General features: G+C 44.9%; 2 protein-coding genes across 2 annotated transcripts in view; one reads left to right on the forward strand and one right to left on the reverse strand.

Moving 5' to 3' along the window:
* The window catches only part of lamc3 (laminin, gamma 3), a 152,447-nt gene that overhangs the window by 44,031 nt on the left and 90,584 nt on the right, over nucleotides 1-17,832 (reverse strand). The window lies entirely within an intron of this gene.
* On the forward strand, nucleotides 9,559-12,018 carry LOC146706110 (uncharacterized). The gene has a single exon (XM_085465090.1). The coding sequence runs from the start codon at nucleotides 9,559-9,561 to the stop codon at nucleotides 11,896-11,898; it is 2,340 nt and encodes a 779-aa protein (XP_085321216.1). The 3' UTR covers nucleotides 11,899-12,018.

A 17,832-nucleotide genomic window follows, 5' to 3' on the forward strand; every position in this document is an offset into this window, starting at 1 on the left:
AGATTTGTGTCCTACACATACAAAATATGATTAATCTAAACAATTCGATCAACTGTCTTATTGCCTCTTGTGATAGATCATATGATCCTTGCATATGTCTTGACCGTCTATGTCAGTTTACATCATGGCAACCAACTCTTTCTTGAGGGTTTTCTTTCTCCAGACATGCTGTTTTTTTGCACAAGCTCTTCAGGTTTCTTACACTTGTTTTCACACTGTTTATGTGCCAAAAGATAAATTATTTAAACCAGTTTTGAAATGTGATTTCACTAATTCATGAGCCCGAGGCACTTTGTCAAGATAGCCATGCAGTAGTGGTTACACTTTGACTTGGATTGTCAGCTTTGTTCTTCATATTTCAACTTGTGATCTTTAAAAAATATTACAACTTCAATCTTAATACTTTTAGCTCATTTTCCACATTTAACTTTGTTCCCCATGTTTTCCATAATGCACCCCTAAAAGTTGGTATGAAACACAGAAAACAATTCAAAAAAGAAAACAACCGAATGTAAACATGCTGACTTCAACATATATTCAGGGTCTTCATCACAGAGATTTGCCATCTGTTGGAGGATGTTCTGCTAAGGCAGTCAGCACAGCTGACATCTGCCTGTTTTACTTCTGGCATCACGCGTACTTTCCATCTTGATGACAGGTGCTGTGTCAGCTCTGCGCCGTGTTGTTGTGTTGAAAAATTTTCACCCGCTGTTGTGTCAAGGTCCCAAAGGTAAGGAACAGCCGAATTAAGTGATATATTCATATACTCTCCATTAAGGAATGACTTACAGGTAACGTTGTCTAATATATGGGACTCAGCACTGCATCATTACCAAATCGTGTTTCCCATTAATAAAAATATGCTCCATTAGTCAAGCTATCGAGTCTGCGGTTACAAACGCCGTCCCAATACATGGAATTTAATCCACTAAACATTTTTATAGTACAGATAATACCAAGGATGAAATAGTAAGAATTACACCTAGTATTTGCTGGCTATTGCTTTAAAATTTAATTTGAATGTCCAAAAAACCATTAGATACCTGTTTTAGAATACGGGGATTGCTTAATTCATCCAGCACCATCACCAACCCCAAAAAGTTTAACTTGTCCAACACTTTAACTTATTCTGAAAATATCACCTTTGTATTAGCCTCAGCTTTAATTTGTGTACCAACCTAGGACTAAAAAATATAGCACACATTGAAGTGCCAAGAAGTGTAGTGTAGTTCCTCAAATGGACAAATGTAGAGGAATGACTGTCTGTGGCCAGACAAGCTTGCTAGCATTAAGTGAAAACTTAGCTTTAACCATGTCCTAATATGATCATTTCCAGCTCCAAAAATTAAACAGACAAATAAATAGTTCATTTAAAAAAAAAATATGTGGAAACATACATGGAAATACTGTGTTTAAAGCAAAAACATTGTTTGTACAATTCTAATAAGCTTGTAAGTTAATATTTGGAATACTGAAACATATTTAAAATAAAAGCCGACACACTGAATTTAATATTTTTTATTTTATGTTTGTTTATTTAATTGTAATTCTGAGCATTTTGTGGCTTTTGGTGTTTTGGGAAACTAAAAATAATAATCAAAATTCAATAATAATGATGATAATAATAGCCCTAAGGTCTTATGATGTCTTTCTAGCGACTCTTCCACTGAGAGCATTTGGGATGAAGCTTCACAAACAGTAGATGAATCATCTGAAGGACCAGGTGCATCTCTCAGGTTTTTTGCCAGGTCATTAATTAGTTGAAAATTGTTTCCCTTGTTAGCTAAATGTAAAGAAATGGGGACTGATTCAAGACCTTTGCACAACACTCAATAAATAATTAAATAAATGAAAAAGCAATTGCAATAAAGCTAAAATACGGGCTTCATAATTGGAGTGAACAAACTAGTGGATGCCTTTTATCTTTTACAGTATGTGTTCAATGTTAAAAACAGCGCCATGCCTTTTCAAAGCTAGTGTCATTGTTCACGCTTGTTTAAAAAAAGAATAAACACGATGGTTGTGCCCCTTTCTGTCTTTTTTTTGAAATTGGTAATACATTATGAAATCAAAACCTTGTCATCAAAGAATGAATTGCGAAACCCTTGGTTTGTTAACCATATCAGGCTAAGTCAGGCTTTTTATGTGCAAGTGTTTGAGGGCCTCTATTTTATTAGGTCAATTGTTCTCAGCATGACACTAGCTCACTTTGAAAATGCTTTGTTTTCTGCCTGGCCTGGGTTGTAGCATTCAGATTCACACTGTGCATGTTTATGTGTATGTATGTGTGTGCGTGCGTGCGTGCATTCCTGGCTTGCCACACACTCTCGCCGGATGCGGCGGGTCCTTGTTCCCTGGCCTGACATGTAGGCACAGTAATAAAGAGAGGCAATTACAAACTGGGCCTCAAAGCCATGGTAATGGAGCTGGTCAGACAGCGATAAGCAGAGTGTGCATGAAAGTGAACAAACTCCCAGTCATGCTTTCCCCATGGAGCGTCAGTGTCCTTTTTAATCAGCACCAAGCAGAGCGCGAAGAGCCACACTGTAATTAAGGCTGCTCCACGGAGGATGAGAGGAGATCATCAGGAGAGAAAAGCCCAAAAGAATAGCGGGCACACACAAACACAAACGAGCACACACAAGTACCCTTAGAGAGGACAGATAGAGATACAAGGTGAGCAAGATAGCAAGACACAAGCAGTGTATAAAAAACAGAGGAATGATGAAGTACATGACTGCAATGTAGATACCAAAAGATACAGGCATACATGTGGGAACATGTTATGAGCTATCCATTGTGCCAATCTGTCGTTGTCTAATTAAAGTAACTAACTATGAGGTTCATTTTAATTACTAGGAATACAAATACATGACCCAAAAACTGGCATATTAAACCCAAGTTACTTGGAGTAAATGATGGTTTCAGACCAAGCTATGTTCGGCAAACACTCAAAGATATTTACAATATATGCTTCTAATGGAATAAAATAAAATATTTATTTATTTTGGAAGCAAGCGAGAGTGATGTTATAGACTATAAAAAATGGATGTAGCCATCATTTAGTTGCAAATTGGTTTGTGGACTTGCAGTTCTGATTTGAGCATTTAGGCCACTGAGGGCACTCTACTCTAACAACAGCGATCCCCTTTTTGCCATTAGAAAGAATGCCTGGAGGCTAACACCGTGTATATACTCGGTGTGGGTCTGTGACGCAGATTTGTTCTTTAATATTTCTTCTACACCTTCTGCACAACAGAAACATTTCAGAAACACAGCACTTAGTTTACACAAGGTCTTTTATTTTGAAAATGTCCTGACCCATATGCCTTTCCAAACTATACGGTTGGTGCTGTGAGGTAGAGAGAGCCATGGATTTACAAGCATTGCAATATGATGCAGCTGGCCCCAGTGGAAATCACATATAAGCCCATCTTTTATATACAGTCTATATGAAGTTTCTCAAACAGGCCTGAAGAGGGTCGTTGTATCATAAATAAGCCAAAACTACTTTTCACAAGCATTCATCTATGTAGTTTGTTGAAAGACTACTTTTAGCATTTAAAATGGGGAAGAGCTGATACTTTATGTTATGAATTGCAAGGGCTTGGCATCTTATCACATGAATATTACAGTTTTTTCTGAATGCTTAAACCCTAACTGTGATTCCTGTAGCACAATTTCTAAAACTATTCAGACTTATAGCAAAACCACTCACTGAGTTTGCAAAACTAAAAGCACAAAAACTGCTTTGCACTCAGTTTGCAATTTTGTAATACACACTTTGCAAAACTGTAGGCACAATTCACTGCACAACACTCAATTACCAAATTTCCAACACACTCCTAGCAAAAGTATACACATGTATGGCTATCATTAACACTAATTTGCCAACTGTCTGGCACACTTTCACATGTGAAAACTTTTTTAGATAATTAGTTCACTTTGCAATCAGCCTAAGCACTATAATACAGGTAAGCTGTGTGTGCGGAGTACAATGGAGGGAGCAGAAAGAGTGAGAAGTAGAGGAGGCCGAGGAAGAGGACGTGGAGGTGAAGAAGTAGGATGAAGAGGACGACAAGGACAAGGAGGAGCAAGAGGAAGACGAGGAGGGGGGAGAGGAAGCATGTTCACTGCAGACCAAGAAACCCATATAGTCATTATGGCGATTGCAAATAATCCTATACTTGGAAATAAACACTTGTGTTTGTTTTGATGTGTTTGAATAAACACCAGTACTTGAAGTTTGGATCCCTCTATGCTTATGGATCTATGACAGCAGTATGAGCTCAAACTGACATAGCCTACCTTGTGCACAGAGAAAGCAAAAGCCAGATGTGTTTTGTATTCATACCATCAGTGTGCAGTTGGCGCATTGTGTGCTTAGTAGATGATAGCTTGTGTGTACTGTTTGATACGGAAACACCATTTTTACGAAGGTGTGAAGAGTTAATCTAGCTGTGTTTGCTTTTGCAAGAGAACTACAATGCTTTGATGATTGGGTGACAGGTTTTCTTATTTGTGTGAAGAGTTTTGCAAAATTAGCCAATAGTTACAAATAATGTGCTTAAGCAATCAGAAAAAACTGTAAGCTTACATGGTGAAGCACAAAGCGCTACAGGCAAGTCAATAAAACCTCTCCGCCTACTGATTTCAAAGGAACAAAAAGTGAACAGAGAGAACATCAGAGAGAAGAGTGAAAGCTACCTCATATACTGTAAGCCATTCACCCCCCTCCTCTCATCAATCCCCTCCACTTGAATCCCTGAGCTTCCATATATTTCTTCTTCAACTGATTCCGAAATGATCTCTGCTATCAAGTGGGAACACAAAGCCACTTAACAGGTTAAGATATTTATCATTTCTGAATGCAGATGCTGTCAGTCAGGAGAGATTTGGCGCGTGTGTTTATGCTCATGTTTATTTATGCTTTCGCCCAGCTTTGGCAAAAACACTTAGAAGCACATATATTTTCACTTTCTGAGCACAATTATTTTTAATACTTGTATTGCATCTAATTGTTGCACATAAAAAAATTAAATGCTAAACTATTTGTGTATGTATGTGCGAAGAGAAATAGAGGGAATGATACAGCGAAGTGCATCTAAGCATGTACCTGACAAGAGTAATAAGTTCTGTGGAGAACTGTGGAGAAGAACATTTAATCACTGGCTCTTTCCCCAAGCTCCACTGCATTTCAGAGAGAGGATCAACAAGTCCCTTTAGCCAGGGCTTTTGGTGGTAAGAGAAGAGTCATTACTGGTGCACAGACACCAGTGACAGGCAGGGAAGAATTGGACAGAGAGTCATAAGCAGTGTGCCAGACGAAGGGCTGAATCCTTTTTTGATGGACCGGGCAAAGAAGACATGCTCTTCTCAGCTTAAAAAACAAGGGTAAACCTAAGCCACTGTTCCATAATAAGATTATGCACAAGAACCAGAGTACAGATAAGAGCTCCCTTTTAAAGCAAACAGATATTAGATGTACCAATATTGTAGATCACTGTCAACTTGTTTGCAAGTTTATCATGTAAGAGGCACTGTGAGTCAAAAAGAAGTCAAGAAAGAATAAAAACTGGAGCATCACGATTAGTAGAAACTGTAACTTTAATAATTCTCCATCCATCCATCCATCTTCATCCGCTTTGTCCGGGGCCGGGTCGCGGGGGCAGCAGCCTAAGCACACAATGCACCCGACCCCTATGGCGCCTCCTGCGGGTGGTGGGCCTGCGGGAGGATGGGCCCATGTCTCCTCTTCGGGCTGTGCCCGGCCGGACCCCATGGACTAAGGCCCGGCCACCAGACGCTCGCCCTCGGGCACCCTCCCCGGGCCTGGCTCCAGGGCGGGGCCCCGGTAACCCTATCCCGGGCAGGGTAAACTGTTCCCTCGGTGTCCTTTTCATAAGGGTCTTATGAATCGCTCTGATTATTCTTTTTGATCAAAAAGTACTGAGTGTTTCAGTTTTAGCTAAAAACGATTTCCCCCCCTCCTATGAATTTAAAGTGAACCAAACAGAGAGCTAAAGGGAGGGCAGAATTGGACTTGGTATTCATGCACCAATCCATTTTCTTCCACTTATCCCATTCAGGGTGAAGGTTCAGAGTCGAAGAGCTGCTCCCAGTTGTCATGGAGTGAGAGGCAGTGTACCAATGGACAGGTTCCCAATCTGTAACAGGACTAACACATATAAACACACAATTCACATCTATGGACGATTTAGAGCCACCAATTAATCAGCTCTGCAAAACCTTCGGGGAGGAAGCAGAAATATCCAGAGAGAGCTGATGAAGATGTGGGGAGATGAATGCAAGCTTTAGTGGATTCAAACCCTGGACCATGTGGTGCTAACCAGAGGTGTGGACTCGAGTCACATGACTTGGACTCGAGTCAGACTCGAGTCATTAATTTTATGACTTTAGACTTGACTTGAAAAAATGTTCTAAGACTTGTGACTTGACTTGGACTTTTACACCAATGACCTGGGACTTGAATTGGACTTGAACCGGTTTACTTGAAAAGACTTGATATTTTACCCCAAATATAAAATTTAACATGCATATTATATAGAGATTGAAAATGTGACGTCATTCACGGGTAGAACCGCAAAGGATTCTGGGAACTCGTGGCAAGCGGTACTAGCGCACGCAGGCTTTCAATTGAAACCAGTCACACAGCGATAAAAAGAAACACAAAAATGTCAAGAAGCTGTTGTGTTATTAACTGCAATAGCCGGTCGCATGACAGCCACGGGAAGCCGACGGGTAAAGAGATCGGTTGTTATCGGATTACGTCGTTGAAGAGAAATTGTTCGAGCCATGTTTTCGAAGTAACAAAGAGGCGACTGGATTGCAGCCATTCAAAGATCAAATATAACGTCCCAGAACCCTCCAGCTCACAGGTTAGTCTGCTCCAAGCATTTACACGAAGGTCAGTGTTTTTTAGTAGTTAATACGTCATTTTCATAACATAATTAGTGATATAGGTTACAAGCAAGTCTGGCGCTGAACAGAAATTGTCGCGCTATGCTCCTTTATTTATTGTGCATAAATAGTGAATTGTCCTGACACAATATTGCGTTTCGCTTCTGTTATTATGGTACATTGACAAAAACATATACTTTTATTCACAGGATAAAACAGGTTTTTTGTATCACTAATTGCCCAGTATGATTACAGCATACAATATTATTGTCACTGCTACATTTCTGTGATGGGTACCAGAAATTATTTCCACTGCTAATTAATTACCGTTGAGCTCAAAGGTCCTATTAATAAACGGTTAACGAATGTGTATTTATGACGACAATTTGTGAGACTGGTAAACTTATGATACGTACGATGGTCTTTCGTTCTACACGGTGCATTTCAAGGTCCTGTACCCATCCGTCGGTAAACTGTACCTGGGCTTGTTGCAGTGACCTGAAGTTACTAAACTTCATGAGTGTATGCACTCACTCCAAGAACCGTATGATTATAAATATGCATATAAATATGCTACAATGAGATAGCTGACTTCATCTAACTAGCAAATGTTGTCCAGGCTACGTTGGTGATACAGTTTTTTTTAATGTGTATGATATTTTTGTCATGCGATTTTAAAGCTGGTCCTACAACCGCATCCAAGAATAACATGCAGCTTATCTCAGAACTGTCGGTGAAAATTATTCTTGGAGCTAGGTTTAATTGAGCTGCATTTTAAAGAGGTGCAATTTCACAATTTGTGTATATTTTCTACGTTCACTTTTGTCATGTGTTGAGAAAAACACAGATTTAAAATTACATGGTCTAATATTTACATTTAGCATAACTGCAACATTATTTTTTCGTTGTTTTTTTTTTAAAGACTCGAAAGGACTTGAAATTCAAAGTTTCAGACTTGTGACTTGACTCGGACTTTTACACCAGTGACTTGAGACTCGACTCTGACTTGCCTGACATTACTTGAGACTTGACTTGAGACTTGAGGATAAAGACTTGAGACTTACTTGAGACTTGCAAAACAATGACTTGGTCCCACCTCTGGTGCTAACTACCACACCAATGCGCCATCATGCAGATCTCAGTCTTTTATGATGAGTTGAAGGGGCTCACTACAGGATACATTTCAAATTAAAAGCACAATTTTTAAGAAAAGTTAATATAGTGGCAGTTTACAGGTAGCAAAAAAGCGGCCTTCATTATTTAAAATATTATCTTACACATATTATTGTTTACTGTGGTGTTACATTCTATAAACTGATTTTTATCCATCTGTGCTGTGTAGCTCACTCTGACAATAAGCATATTAAAGCTGTGTCCACACTGGAAGCGATTTGCTCAGCGTGCACCATTTTGAAACTGACTACTAGTCGCTTGTGGACATTTCAGTCTCCGGTTCCCTGATATGTCAATCAGCGGTTTCCTGCACTGACACTGGTAGTCGCTTCAGTTGGTTGCCTACAAGCTGAATTTGAAATTTGTCTCGCTTACCCACTTCAAGTCGCCAGCAGTTATTTTGCCTGCAGTCGCTTGAAGTCGCCAAATGTTATTGGTATATTATGCTCTCTGATGGCCACATCACTTCCAGTGTGGATGCAGCTTTAGAAGCTACTGCTGTAACAGCTGTGTGAGGCTGTAATTAAAGCAGTGCTTTGAGCTCAATGCTATTGCCAATAAGTTCCCGTGCTCTTAGAGGCGAGACTGTTATTTAGATGTTAAGCAGTTTGACCACAGCAGCTTAACATGTTAGCATTTTAGCGAGTGATAAATAACAGTAAACACAAAGCACAGACACTAAATAATGCTGCTAAATGTAGTGTTATGACCCAGTGATGTGTTTGTTGGTGTTGTGCCTCCCACCGGAGGATGGTGGCAGTATTTTCCCTTTTTTCTCTCCTAGGAGGTGGACACCTGGGCGTGGCTGCTAGGTATCTGGGTGGAGTCTCTACACACCTTCCGACTGGATAATTGATGGACCACCTCCAGTACTTAACGTCCGGATGACAGTCACCTGGGAGTGCTGTTTGGAACCCCGTTGACTCGGTCACAGAGTTGTGTGTTGTGTCATTGTAGTGCAGGCTGGAGTATTCACGTGTACCTCTAGCCTTGCCATGTAAATAATTGTAAATAAGTTAACCAGTGGCGGTCACTTTTTTGTTCCTTTGCTGTATAACTTTCACTGTCGCAGCCTAGTAGGCGTGAGAAGCCGTTTTCTTTTGTTGAACAAGTTTTCTCCTGTTTTTCGTTAGATAGTTAGGTAAGTGACTTGTCTTTTGTTTTGGCTTCTTTTTATTTTGGTGTAGGGAAGACTAGGGATTGTTTTATAGGGAGTTTTGTTTATTGTTTTGGCATTGCTCACTGCTGATGAAAATAAATGGCTGCTTAAATACTTAAAAAAGGTGTCGTTGTTGGGGTTTGTGCGTGGGTGGGAAGTGAGTGGGGCAAACTATTTGTTACGTTTATTTACTTGCCGGGACCAGAACGTAACATATTGGGGGCTCGTCTCTTTTGTGTTCTTTTTGTGGCTTGTTTTCTTGGTTGGCGGTTTTTTCTTGTGTGGGGGGGTGTGTGTGTGTTTGGATGGAGTTTAAGTTGGAGGAATTCACTCTGAGCCCGTCTGCAGAGACGTTGGGTAGGTGTAAAAAGGCTGACCTCTTGCTTATTGCTGATTTCTTTGATGTGACTGTGCCGTTGACTGCAAAGAAGAAAGAGCTTAGGGAGCTCCTATGTGGCCAGTTGACGGACAAGGGGGTGTTTGGTGAGCCGGGTCCTGCGGGGGGGGTTGAGCTGGGGGCCGTGGCTGGTGTGTCTGCCCCACTGAAAAATCTCCCTTCTCCACCTAGCCCACCTAGCCCTTCTGCAGAGGAGCTGCGGGTAACGCTGCGCATTAGGGAGGTGGAGCTAAAGAAACAGCAGTTGGAGGTGGAGGCTATGCACTTGAGGATCAGGGCTCTGGAGGTAGAGAGGGGAGCCTCTGTGTCTGCCAGTCCGCCTGTACCTCGGTCAGCCCCGCAGCCACCATCTCCGCAGGCACCCTCCCCGGAGTCATCATCCCCGCAGTCGCCATCTCCGCAGCCACCGGCCTTGATGCCAGGTGGTGGCTTTGATGCGAGTAAACACATCAAAATGGTGCCGGCGTTTCGGGAAACTGAGGTGGATTCGTATTTCACAGTGTTTGAGCGTATCGCAGGTGCGCTGCACTGGCCAAAAGATGTGTGGTCTCTTCTACTCCAATGTAGATTGGTGGGGAAAGCTCAAGAGGTGTGCACCGCTCTTTCTCTGGAGGACAGTTTTGACTATGATATGGTGAAGGCTGCTGTCCTGCGTGCTTACGAGCTTGTGCCAGAGGCTTACAGGCAGAGATTTAGGAATGGGAAAAAATCCGCCAACCAGACCTATGTGGAGTTTGCCAGAGAAAAGAAAACTCTGTTTGATAAGTGGTGTCATGCTAGAGCAGTAAACACCTTGAATGACCTGCGTGAGTTGGTGACGTTGGAAGAGTTCAAAAACCAACTACCAGACACTGTGGTAACCTACTTAAACGAACAGAAGGTTACGACTCTCACCGCTGCTGCTATACGGGCTGATGAGTTTGTGTTGACACACAAAGTGGTGTTTTCGGTTCCTGCTCACAGTTTTCCGTCTTCCAGTAGCCCGCCCAGATGGTCTCCAAGGGGCACCCGCCGTGCCATCCCCTCATCCATTGAGAACCGCGTGTGTTTTTTTTGCCATGAGCAGGGACACCTTATTGCGGTTTGCCCTGCTCTGAAGAGAAAAGAAATGACCAGGGAGGGTACATCTCCTTCCCCGATAAACCTTCTACAGACAAACTCTCCTACTTGGGGGGAGGTGATGGCACCCGAAAATGATAAAGTAGATAAGGAGTTTAAGCCGTTTGTGTCAAACGGCTTTGTTTCCTTGATAGGAGAAGATCGGCGGACTCCTGTCAGTATTTTGCGAGACACTGGTGCGAAACAGTCGCTCATTCGTGAGGGGGTCTTACCGTTTTCAGCTCAATCCTGTTGTGGGGCGGATGTGTTAGCCTGGGGAGTTAGGATGTGTGTAATACGGGTTCCTTTACACTTGGTGCAGCTTTCGTCTCAGTTTTTGTCTGGTGAGGTTAAGCTTGGGGTGCGACCCCAGTTACCGGTTGCAGGTATTGACATCATCTTGGGAAACGATCTAGCTGGCGGCACAGTTTTTCCGTCGCCAGAAGTAGTCGATATACCACTTACAGATAACAATGGTTTCGATCGTGCCACATCAAAGGCTGTTCAAACCGTCAGTGTAAAGACATTTAGGCAGAGGAGAGGTGCGAGTGGATCCCAGCAACAGCAGCAGCAGAATAGGAGGCAGCCCAAGGGGACGAGAAGAACAAATATTCAAACCACAAGGGTCGCTGAAGCCACCATGCAATCAGACCCAAGTAGATTCACTTTTCAGGACAGTCAGCAGCAAAATGCTGAAACCAGGCCACCTGCTAGAAAAAGACAAGGACCTCGACGGCATAGGGACCGCAGAAGAGGCCAGCTGATGGTGGCTAATGCTCCATCTCCCACCCTTAAATTTGACACAGACTTTGATTTTGATTCCTCCAACGCGCAATTCATTAAGGAGGCGCTTGAGAAGAAGTTACAGGAGGGGCTGAATCTAAAAGATGGGAATTCTGAGGGAAGGGAAAAAGAGGGGTTGCAGCTGAGTTCAGGGGAGGATCATTTTGGTCCAAAGTGCTACTATGACAAAGCAAAGTTTTTCTTTGACAACATCTCATCTGATAATGGGCTCAGACTGACGTGGGCAGAGGAGCGAAAGCGCAATCTGGAGACTTTTGGTGTCCCTGGGCGGTTCCTGAGGGGCCAAGGATTCAGAGGTGGACGCCAGTGTTTTGGGGGCGGGTGCAGTGCTCGTGCAGGAGGATGAAAATGGCATTGACCACCCAGTCTGTTTCTTTTCTAGAACATTTCTAAAACAGCAACCAGCGCCTCATGCGTTGGTCCTTACTCCTACAGGATTTCAACATTGAGATCCGATATATAAGAGCTTAGAGTATGTTATGGCTGATGCCCTCTCTAGGTCGTAAATCAAACATCTTTGTGTGGGGTTGGATGTTTGATTTTTTTTGGGTGGGGGAAACTGTTATGACCCAGTGATGTGTTTGTTGGTGTTGTGCCTCCCACCGGAGGATGGTGGCAGTATTTTCCCTTTTTTCTCTCCTAGGAGGTGGACACCTGGGCGTGGCTGCTAGGTATCTGGGTGGAGTCTCTACACACCTTCCGACTGGATAATTGATGGACCACCTCCAGTACTTAACGTCCGGATGACAGTCACCTGGGAGTGCTGTTTGGAACCCCGTTGACTCGGTCACAGAGTTGTGTGTTGTGTCATTGTAGTGCAGGCTGGAGTATTCACGTGTACCTCTAGCCTTGCCATGTAAATAATTGTAAATAAGTTAACCAGTGGCGGTCACTTTTTTGTTCCTTTGCTGTATAACTTTCACTGTCGCAGCCTAGTAGGCGTGAGAAGCCGTTTTCTTTTGTTGAACAAGTTTTCTCCTGTTTTTCGTTAGATAGTTAGGTAAGTGACTTGTCTTTTGTTTTGGCTTCTTTTTATTTTGGTGTAGGGAAGACTAGGGATTGTTTTATAGGGAGTTTTGTTTATTGTTTTGGCATTGCTCACTGCTGATGAAAATAAATGGCTGCTTAAATACTTAAAAAAGGTGTCGTTGTTGGGGTTTGTGCGTGGGTGGGAAGTGAGTGGGGCAAACTATTTGTTACGTTTATTTACTTGCCGGGACCAGAACGTAACAGTAGTTATGCAAACTGACCGGAGGAAAACATGAATGACCTACTTTGTGAATTATATGAATGTATTTATTTATATAAAAAGTGAAATAAAACTGGTAATAGGAGATGGTAAGTTTATAATAATAGTCATTACTCTGATCTAAATTTACTGCTCTTGTATTGATGTTTGTGTCAATGGCAGTGGCAGGTGGGTTTCATAGTTTGCATATGAATGGGAAGCTTTAACACTGGATGTTGTTTTTGAATAAATTTTTGAAGGAAATAAATCGCTTTCTTTTGTTGTCATGGTCCGCGGCCCGGCGTCCGGGGTGCTGCTGGGATGTCCACGCCCACGAGCATGGCTGCTAACCCCACACCTGCATCCCATCCCAGGCGATCACCAGGTGGACTATTTAATCCTGCCCTACCTGCTGCTCCACGCCAGTCCGTAGTCGCCTCTCAGTGATCACAACTCGGCGTGTTTTTGTTTTCGAGCCACCTGCCTGTCCACCTGTCCGCCTGAGATTTGGTTCACATTCAGCTTCGCCGTCTCGACCCCTTTTGGAGCTCCACCCCCCTCTGGTTCACTCGGCCCGGCTATCACCGTGAGACGCACACTCCACCTTCCCTCGTATGCTGCCTTTGTTCCGCACCCCAGTAATCTGTCTCTCTTTTTGTTTTACAGCCTCTCACAGCCCCGCTCTCGGCGTTCCCTGTGCGGTCCCTCGGTTTCTTCTGGTTTCATACGTTGTTTTTCTGGCTACCCTCATGGGACACCTTTAGTTGCAATAAAAATTACTTTCTTTATTCGCTCCTACCCTAGTGTGTGTGTTCTGCTACTGGGTCCTGCCTGCGCTCGGAACTTCGGTTCATGACAGTACGGACTGGCCAGTATGGACCCAGCAGATCCACTCCGCTCCGCTATTAATAAACAGGGCGCTATCCTCGGTCGCCACGATCAGCAGCTCCAGTCTCTCCAAGACCGTTGTCAAGAGCTCAGTGACACTCAGAATAAATTACAAACTAGGCCGTCCGACCCCGTGCACCGCGGCGTGTCGCCTCCGCCGCTGGAACCCTTCCACGGGGAGCTGGACCTGTGTGGGGGGTTCCTTTTCCAGTGCTCCTTGTTTTTCAGTCGCACGCCTCACGCGTTCCCCACGGATACTGCTAAGATCTCCCACTTCGTGGGATTGTTACGGGGGCGTGCTCTAGCATGGGCTGAAGCCTACTTAAATTCTCACCCCATTCGTGATTGCGATTACGATGACTTCCTGGAGGAGTTCCAGGCTACGTTTTCCCCTCCGGTATCGGAGGACGATGCCGCGCAGAAGTTGCTGGGGCTCCGTCAGGGGCGGCGCAGTATTGCGGAGTACCGTTACAAACTGGATGAAATACGACTGCAGATCGCCACTCGACGGACTTTTAATAACTGTTCGTGCATGATTTTCACTGAAACCTGGCTGGACAGCGCCATTCCCGATGCGGCTATCGATCTAGCAGGCCGCACCGCCTATCGAGCCGACAGGTCTGCGGACTCGGGTAAGAAGACTGGCGGGGGGCTGTGCATCTATATTAACAACCTTTGGTGCACGAACGTCACGGTAACGGAAAAACTGTGCAGTACAGAGGTAGAACTGTTGGTGTTAAAGTGCCGTCCATTCTATCTCCCTCGGGAATTTTCTGCCGTTTACATCTGCGCTGTTTACATTCCACCAGATGCTAATGCTAAGCTAGCGTTAGCACAATTGAGCAGCAGCATCAATAACAGCCTGGTAGCACACCCGGACAGTGTCTTTATTGCGGCTGGGGATTTTAACCACGCGGACCTGAAATCTGTACTTCACAATTTCCACCGTAATGTGAAGTGTGCTACCAGAGGAGATAGAACGTTGGACCAGGTGTACACCAACATGGCGAATGCGTACAGAGCCCAGGCTTATCCCCACCTGGGTCTGTCAGACCATCTCTCCCTTCTGCTACACCCAATATACACACAAAAGATCAAGAGCACTGGGATTACAACCAAAACCGTGAGAACATGGCCGCAGGACGCTATTCCGATGCTTCAGGACTGTTTCCACTGCACAGACTGGGATGTATTCAAGGTGCAGGACACTGACAATCGTGTCGCATTGGACAGTTACACCTCCACTGTCTTGGACTACATCTGTTTCTGTGTGGACAATGTAACAACTTGGAAACGATTCCGTGTGTTCCCTAATAATCCACCCTGGATGACACACGGAGTTCAACAACTTATTCGAACAAGGAACAACGCTTTCAAATCCGGGGACCAGGAGGCATACAGTGCTGCCAGGGCCAACCTGAGAAGAGGCATCAAGACTGCCAAGCAGCAGCACAGGAGGCGTATCGAGGCCAGGTTTGAGAACAACACAAACCCAAGGCAGGTCTGGGAGGGCATCAGGGCTATCACGGACTACAAAAGAAGAACACCATCACCCTCAGCCGACAGTTCTACTCTGGCTGAGGATCTAAATCTCTTTTATGCCCGTTTTGACAGGGAGAACACCGACCCTGTCCTGTCCCCTCTCCCCTCAACCGACCCTGCTCCGGTCCTGAGCACTCATGAGCTGAGGCGTGTGTTCCGGAGCATTAACACCAGGAAGGCGGCCGGGCCGGATGGAGTGCTGGGCCGGGTGCTAAAAGACTGTGCTGCGGACCTGGCGGACGTCTTCACCTCTATATATAACACCTCGCTGTCCTGTTCACTGGTACCATCCTGTTTCAAAGCAGCAACCATCGTTCCCATCCCAAAACAGTCAAATGTCACATGTCTGAACGATTTCAGACCTGTGGCACTCACCCCCATTCCCGCCAAATGCCTGGAGAGACTGGTCATTAAACACATCAGAGCTGCTTTTCCACCATCCCTGGACTCGCACCAGTTTGCATACAGGGAGAACCGGTCAACCGAGGATGCGATCGCCACAGTGCTGCACACATTACTGAAGCACTTGGAACACAGGAACACCTATGCACGGCTCCTCTTTGTAGACTACAGCTCGGCTTTTAATACCATCCGGCCATACAAACTCCGTCCCAAACTCCACCAACTGGGACTTAACTCCTCTCTGTGCAACTGGATTGTGGACTTCCTCACTAACCGTAGACAGAGTGTCAGAGTGGGTAAGAACACCTCTTCCACCCTTGTGGTCAACACCGGTGCCCCTCAGGGGTGTGTTCTGAGCCCTCTGCTATACACTCTCTTCACCCATGACTGTATTTCCTCCTGCGCGTCCAATCTCATTGTTAAGTTTGCAGATGACACTACAGTGCTCGGACTTATATCCAACAATGATGAGACAAACTATAGGACAGAGGTGCAACAACTAGAGTCATGGTGCCACGACAATAACTTGGTCTTAAACACCAAAAAGACCAAGGAGATCATTGTAGATTTCCGGAAGAGGGGCCATAACAACCATCTGCCTCTCTTCATTGGCAGTGAGGCGGTGGAGAGGGTGAGCAGTTTTAAATTCTTGGGGGTAACTGTGACCGAGGACCTGTCCTGGGGCAACCATATCACCTCAGTTGTACGGAAGGCCCAACAGCGCCTCTACTACCTGAGGAGACTGCGGAGCGCACACATTCCCAGATCTCTGATGTTGAACTTCTACAACTGTGCCATCAGCAGCGTTCTGACGTATGGATTTCTAGTGTGGTTCCCCAGCTGCACCAAGGCCGATCAGCAAGCACTCCAGCGGGTGGTGAAAGAAGCTGGCAGAATTATTGGAACAAGTCTGCCAGAGATCAGTAATATCTTCCCCACTCGCTGTCTGAGGAGGGTGCACAGTATCCTGCGGGACCAACATCACCCTGCGCGCCACCTTTTCCATCTGCTACCCTCAGGGAGAAGGTACAGGTCTATACAGGCCAGAACATCCAGACTGGCCAACAGCCTGTATCCACAGGCTGTGAGGCTCCTGAACTCTCTGCCCCCCTCTCACGGACAATAACCATATCCAACTTCTTAGTAGCAATGAACTGGTCTGCATTGGTGCATCATATCTTTATTCTCTTCCCCCTCCTGCCCCCCCCCCCTTTCTTAAATAGATAACTATCATATCTGATATCATATCTCACAGTACAATAATATTGAATGGGTTGCATTGTTGTATTTTGTCATGTTTCTCAGGTCTTTGAATTTCTACGAACATTATTGCTAAGGATTGTCTTATTGCATTGGAGTCACACTGGGTTAAATATGTACACTTGGGTTTTAAGGGGTATTTATTATTTTCTTCTTTTTTTTGGGTTGTATGGAAGCCCCAAACGCAATTTCATTGTTCTTGACAATGACAATAAATAAATAAATACTAAATACTAAATACTAAGCCTATGGGCTCCGTATTGCGCCCCGGGTTTCGCGTTTCTCCGCCCCCGCCCCCAGCTGCGTGTGCGCGCTCTCCGTCGCCGCCCCCGCCTGAACCCATGCAGATCGGACGCTCTCGGCTTTCTCCAGAGGAGAGGGAACGCCGATTTCGGGCTGGAGAATGTCTGTACTGTGGGAGGCCCGGTCACCGCATCGCTGTTTGCCCGGTCCGCCCAAACGACCCGGCCCACCGGTGAGTCCGGGGATACAGGTGGGCAGCACTCTAAGCACTACTAGACCCCGATTGTTACTGTCCGTTACTATCGTGACTTCTAATCAGACTTTTACATGCCCCGCGTTAGTGGACTCCGGGGCGGAACAGAACCTTATGGATGAGAAGCTGGCTAAGAGGCTAGCTGTGTCTCTTACTCCACTCGAACCGCCCATCCCTGCGTCTACATTAAACAACCAAGTGTTTGCATACATAACTCACCAAACCGCGCCTGTACGGTTAATCACATCAGGTAACCACCAAGAGCAGCTGTCCTTTTTCACTTTTCCTGCTCCTGACACCCCGCTTATCCTAGGCTACCCCTGGTTACAGAGACATAACCCACACATAGATTGGGCCGGAAAAAGTATCGCGAGCTGGAGTGTGTTTTGTCTGGCGAACTGCCTGAGGTCAGCCGTTCCCTCCGCCTCAACGGAACGGAGGCCCGCCCCGCCACCCGCGCCGGA

This window comes from Copadichromis virginalis, linkage group LG7, assembly GCF_057382275.1.
Source record: "Copadichromis virginalis isolate Kocher_CV1m ecotype Utaka linkage group LG7, C_Virginalis_male_GT1.1, whole genome shotgun sequence".
NCBI lineage: Eukaryota > Metazoa > Chordata > Actinopteri > Cichliformes > Cichlidae > Copadichromis > Copadichromis virginalis.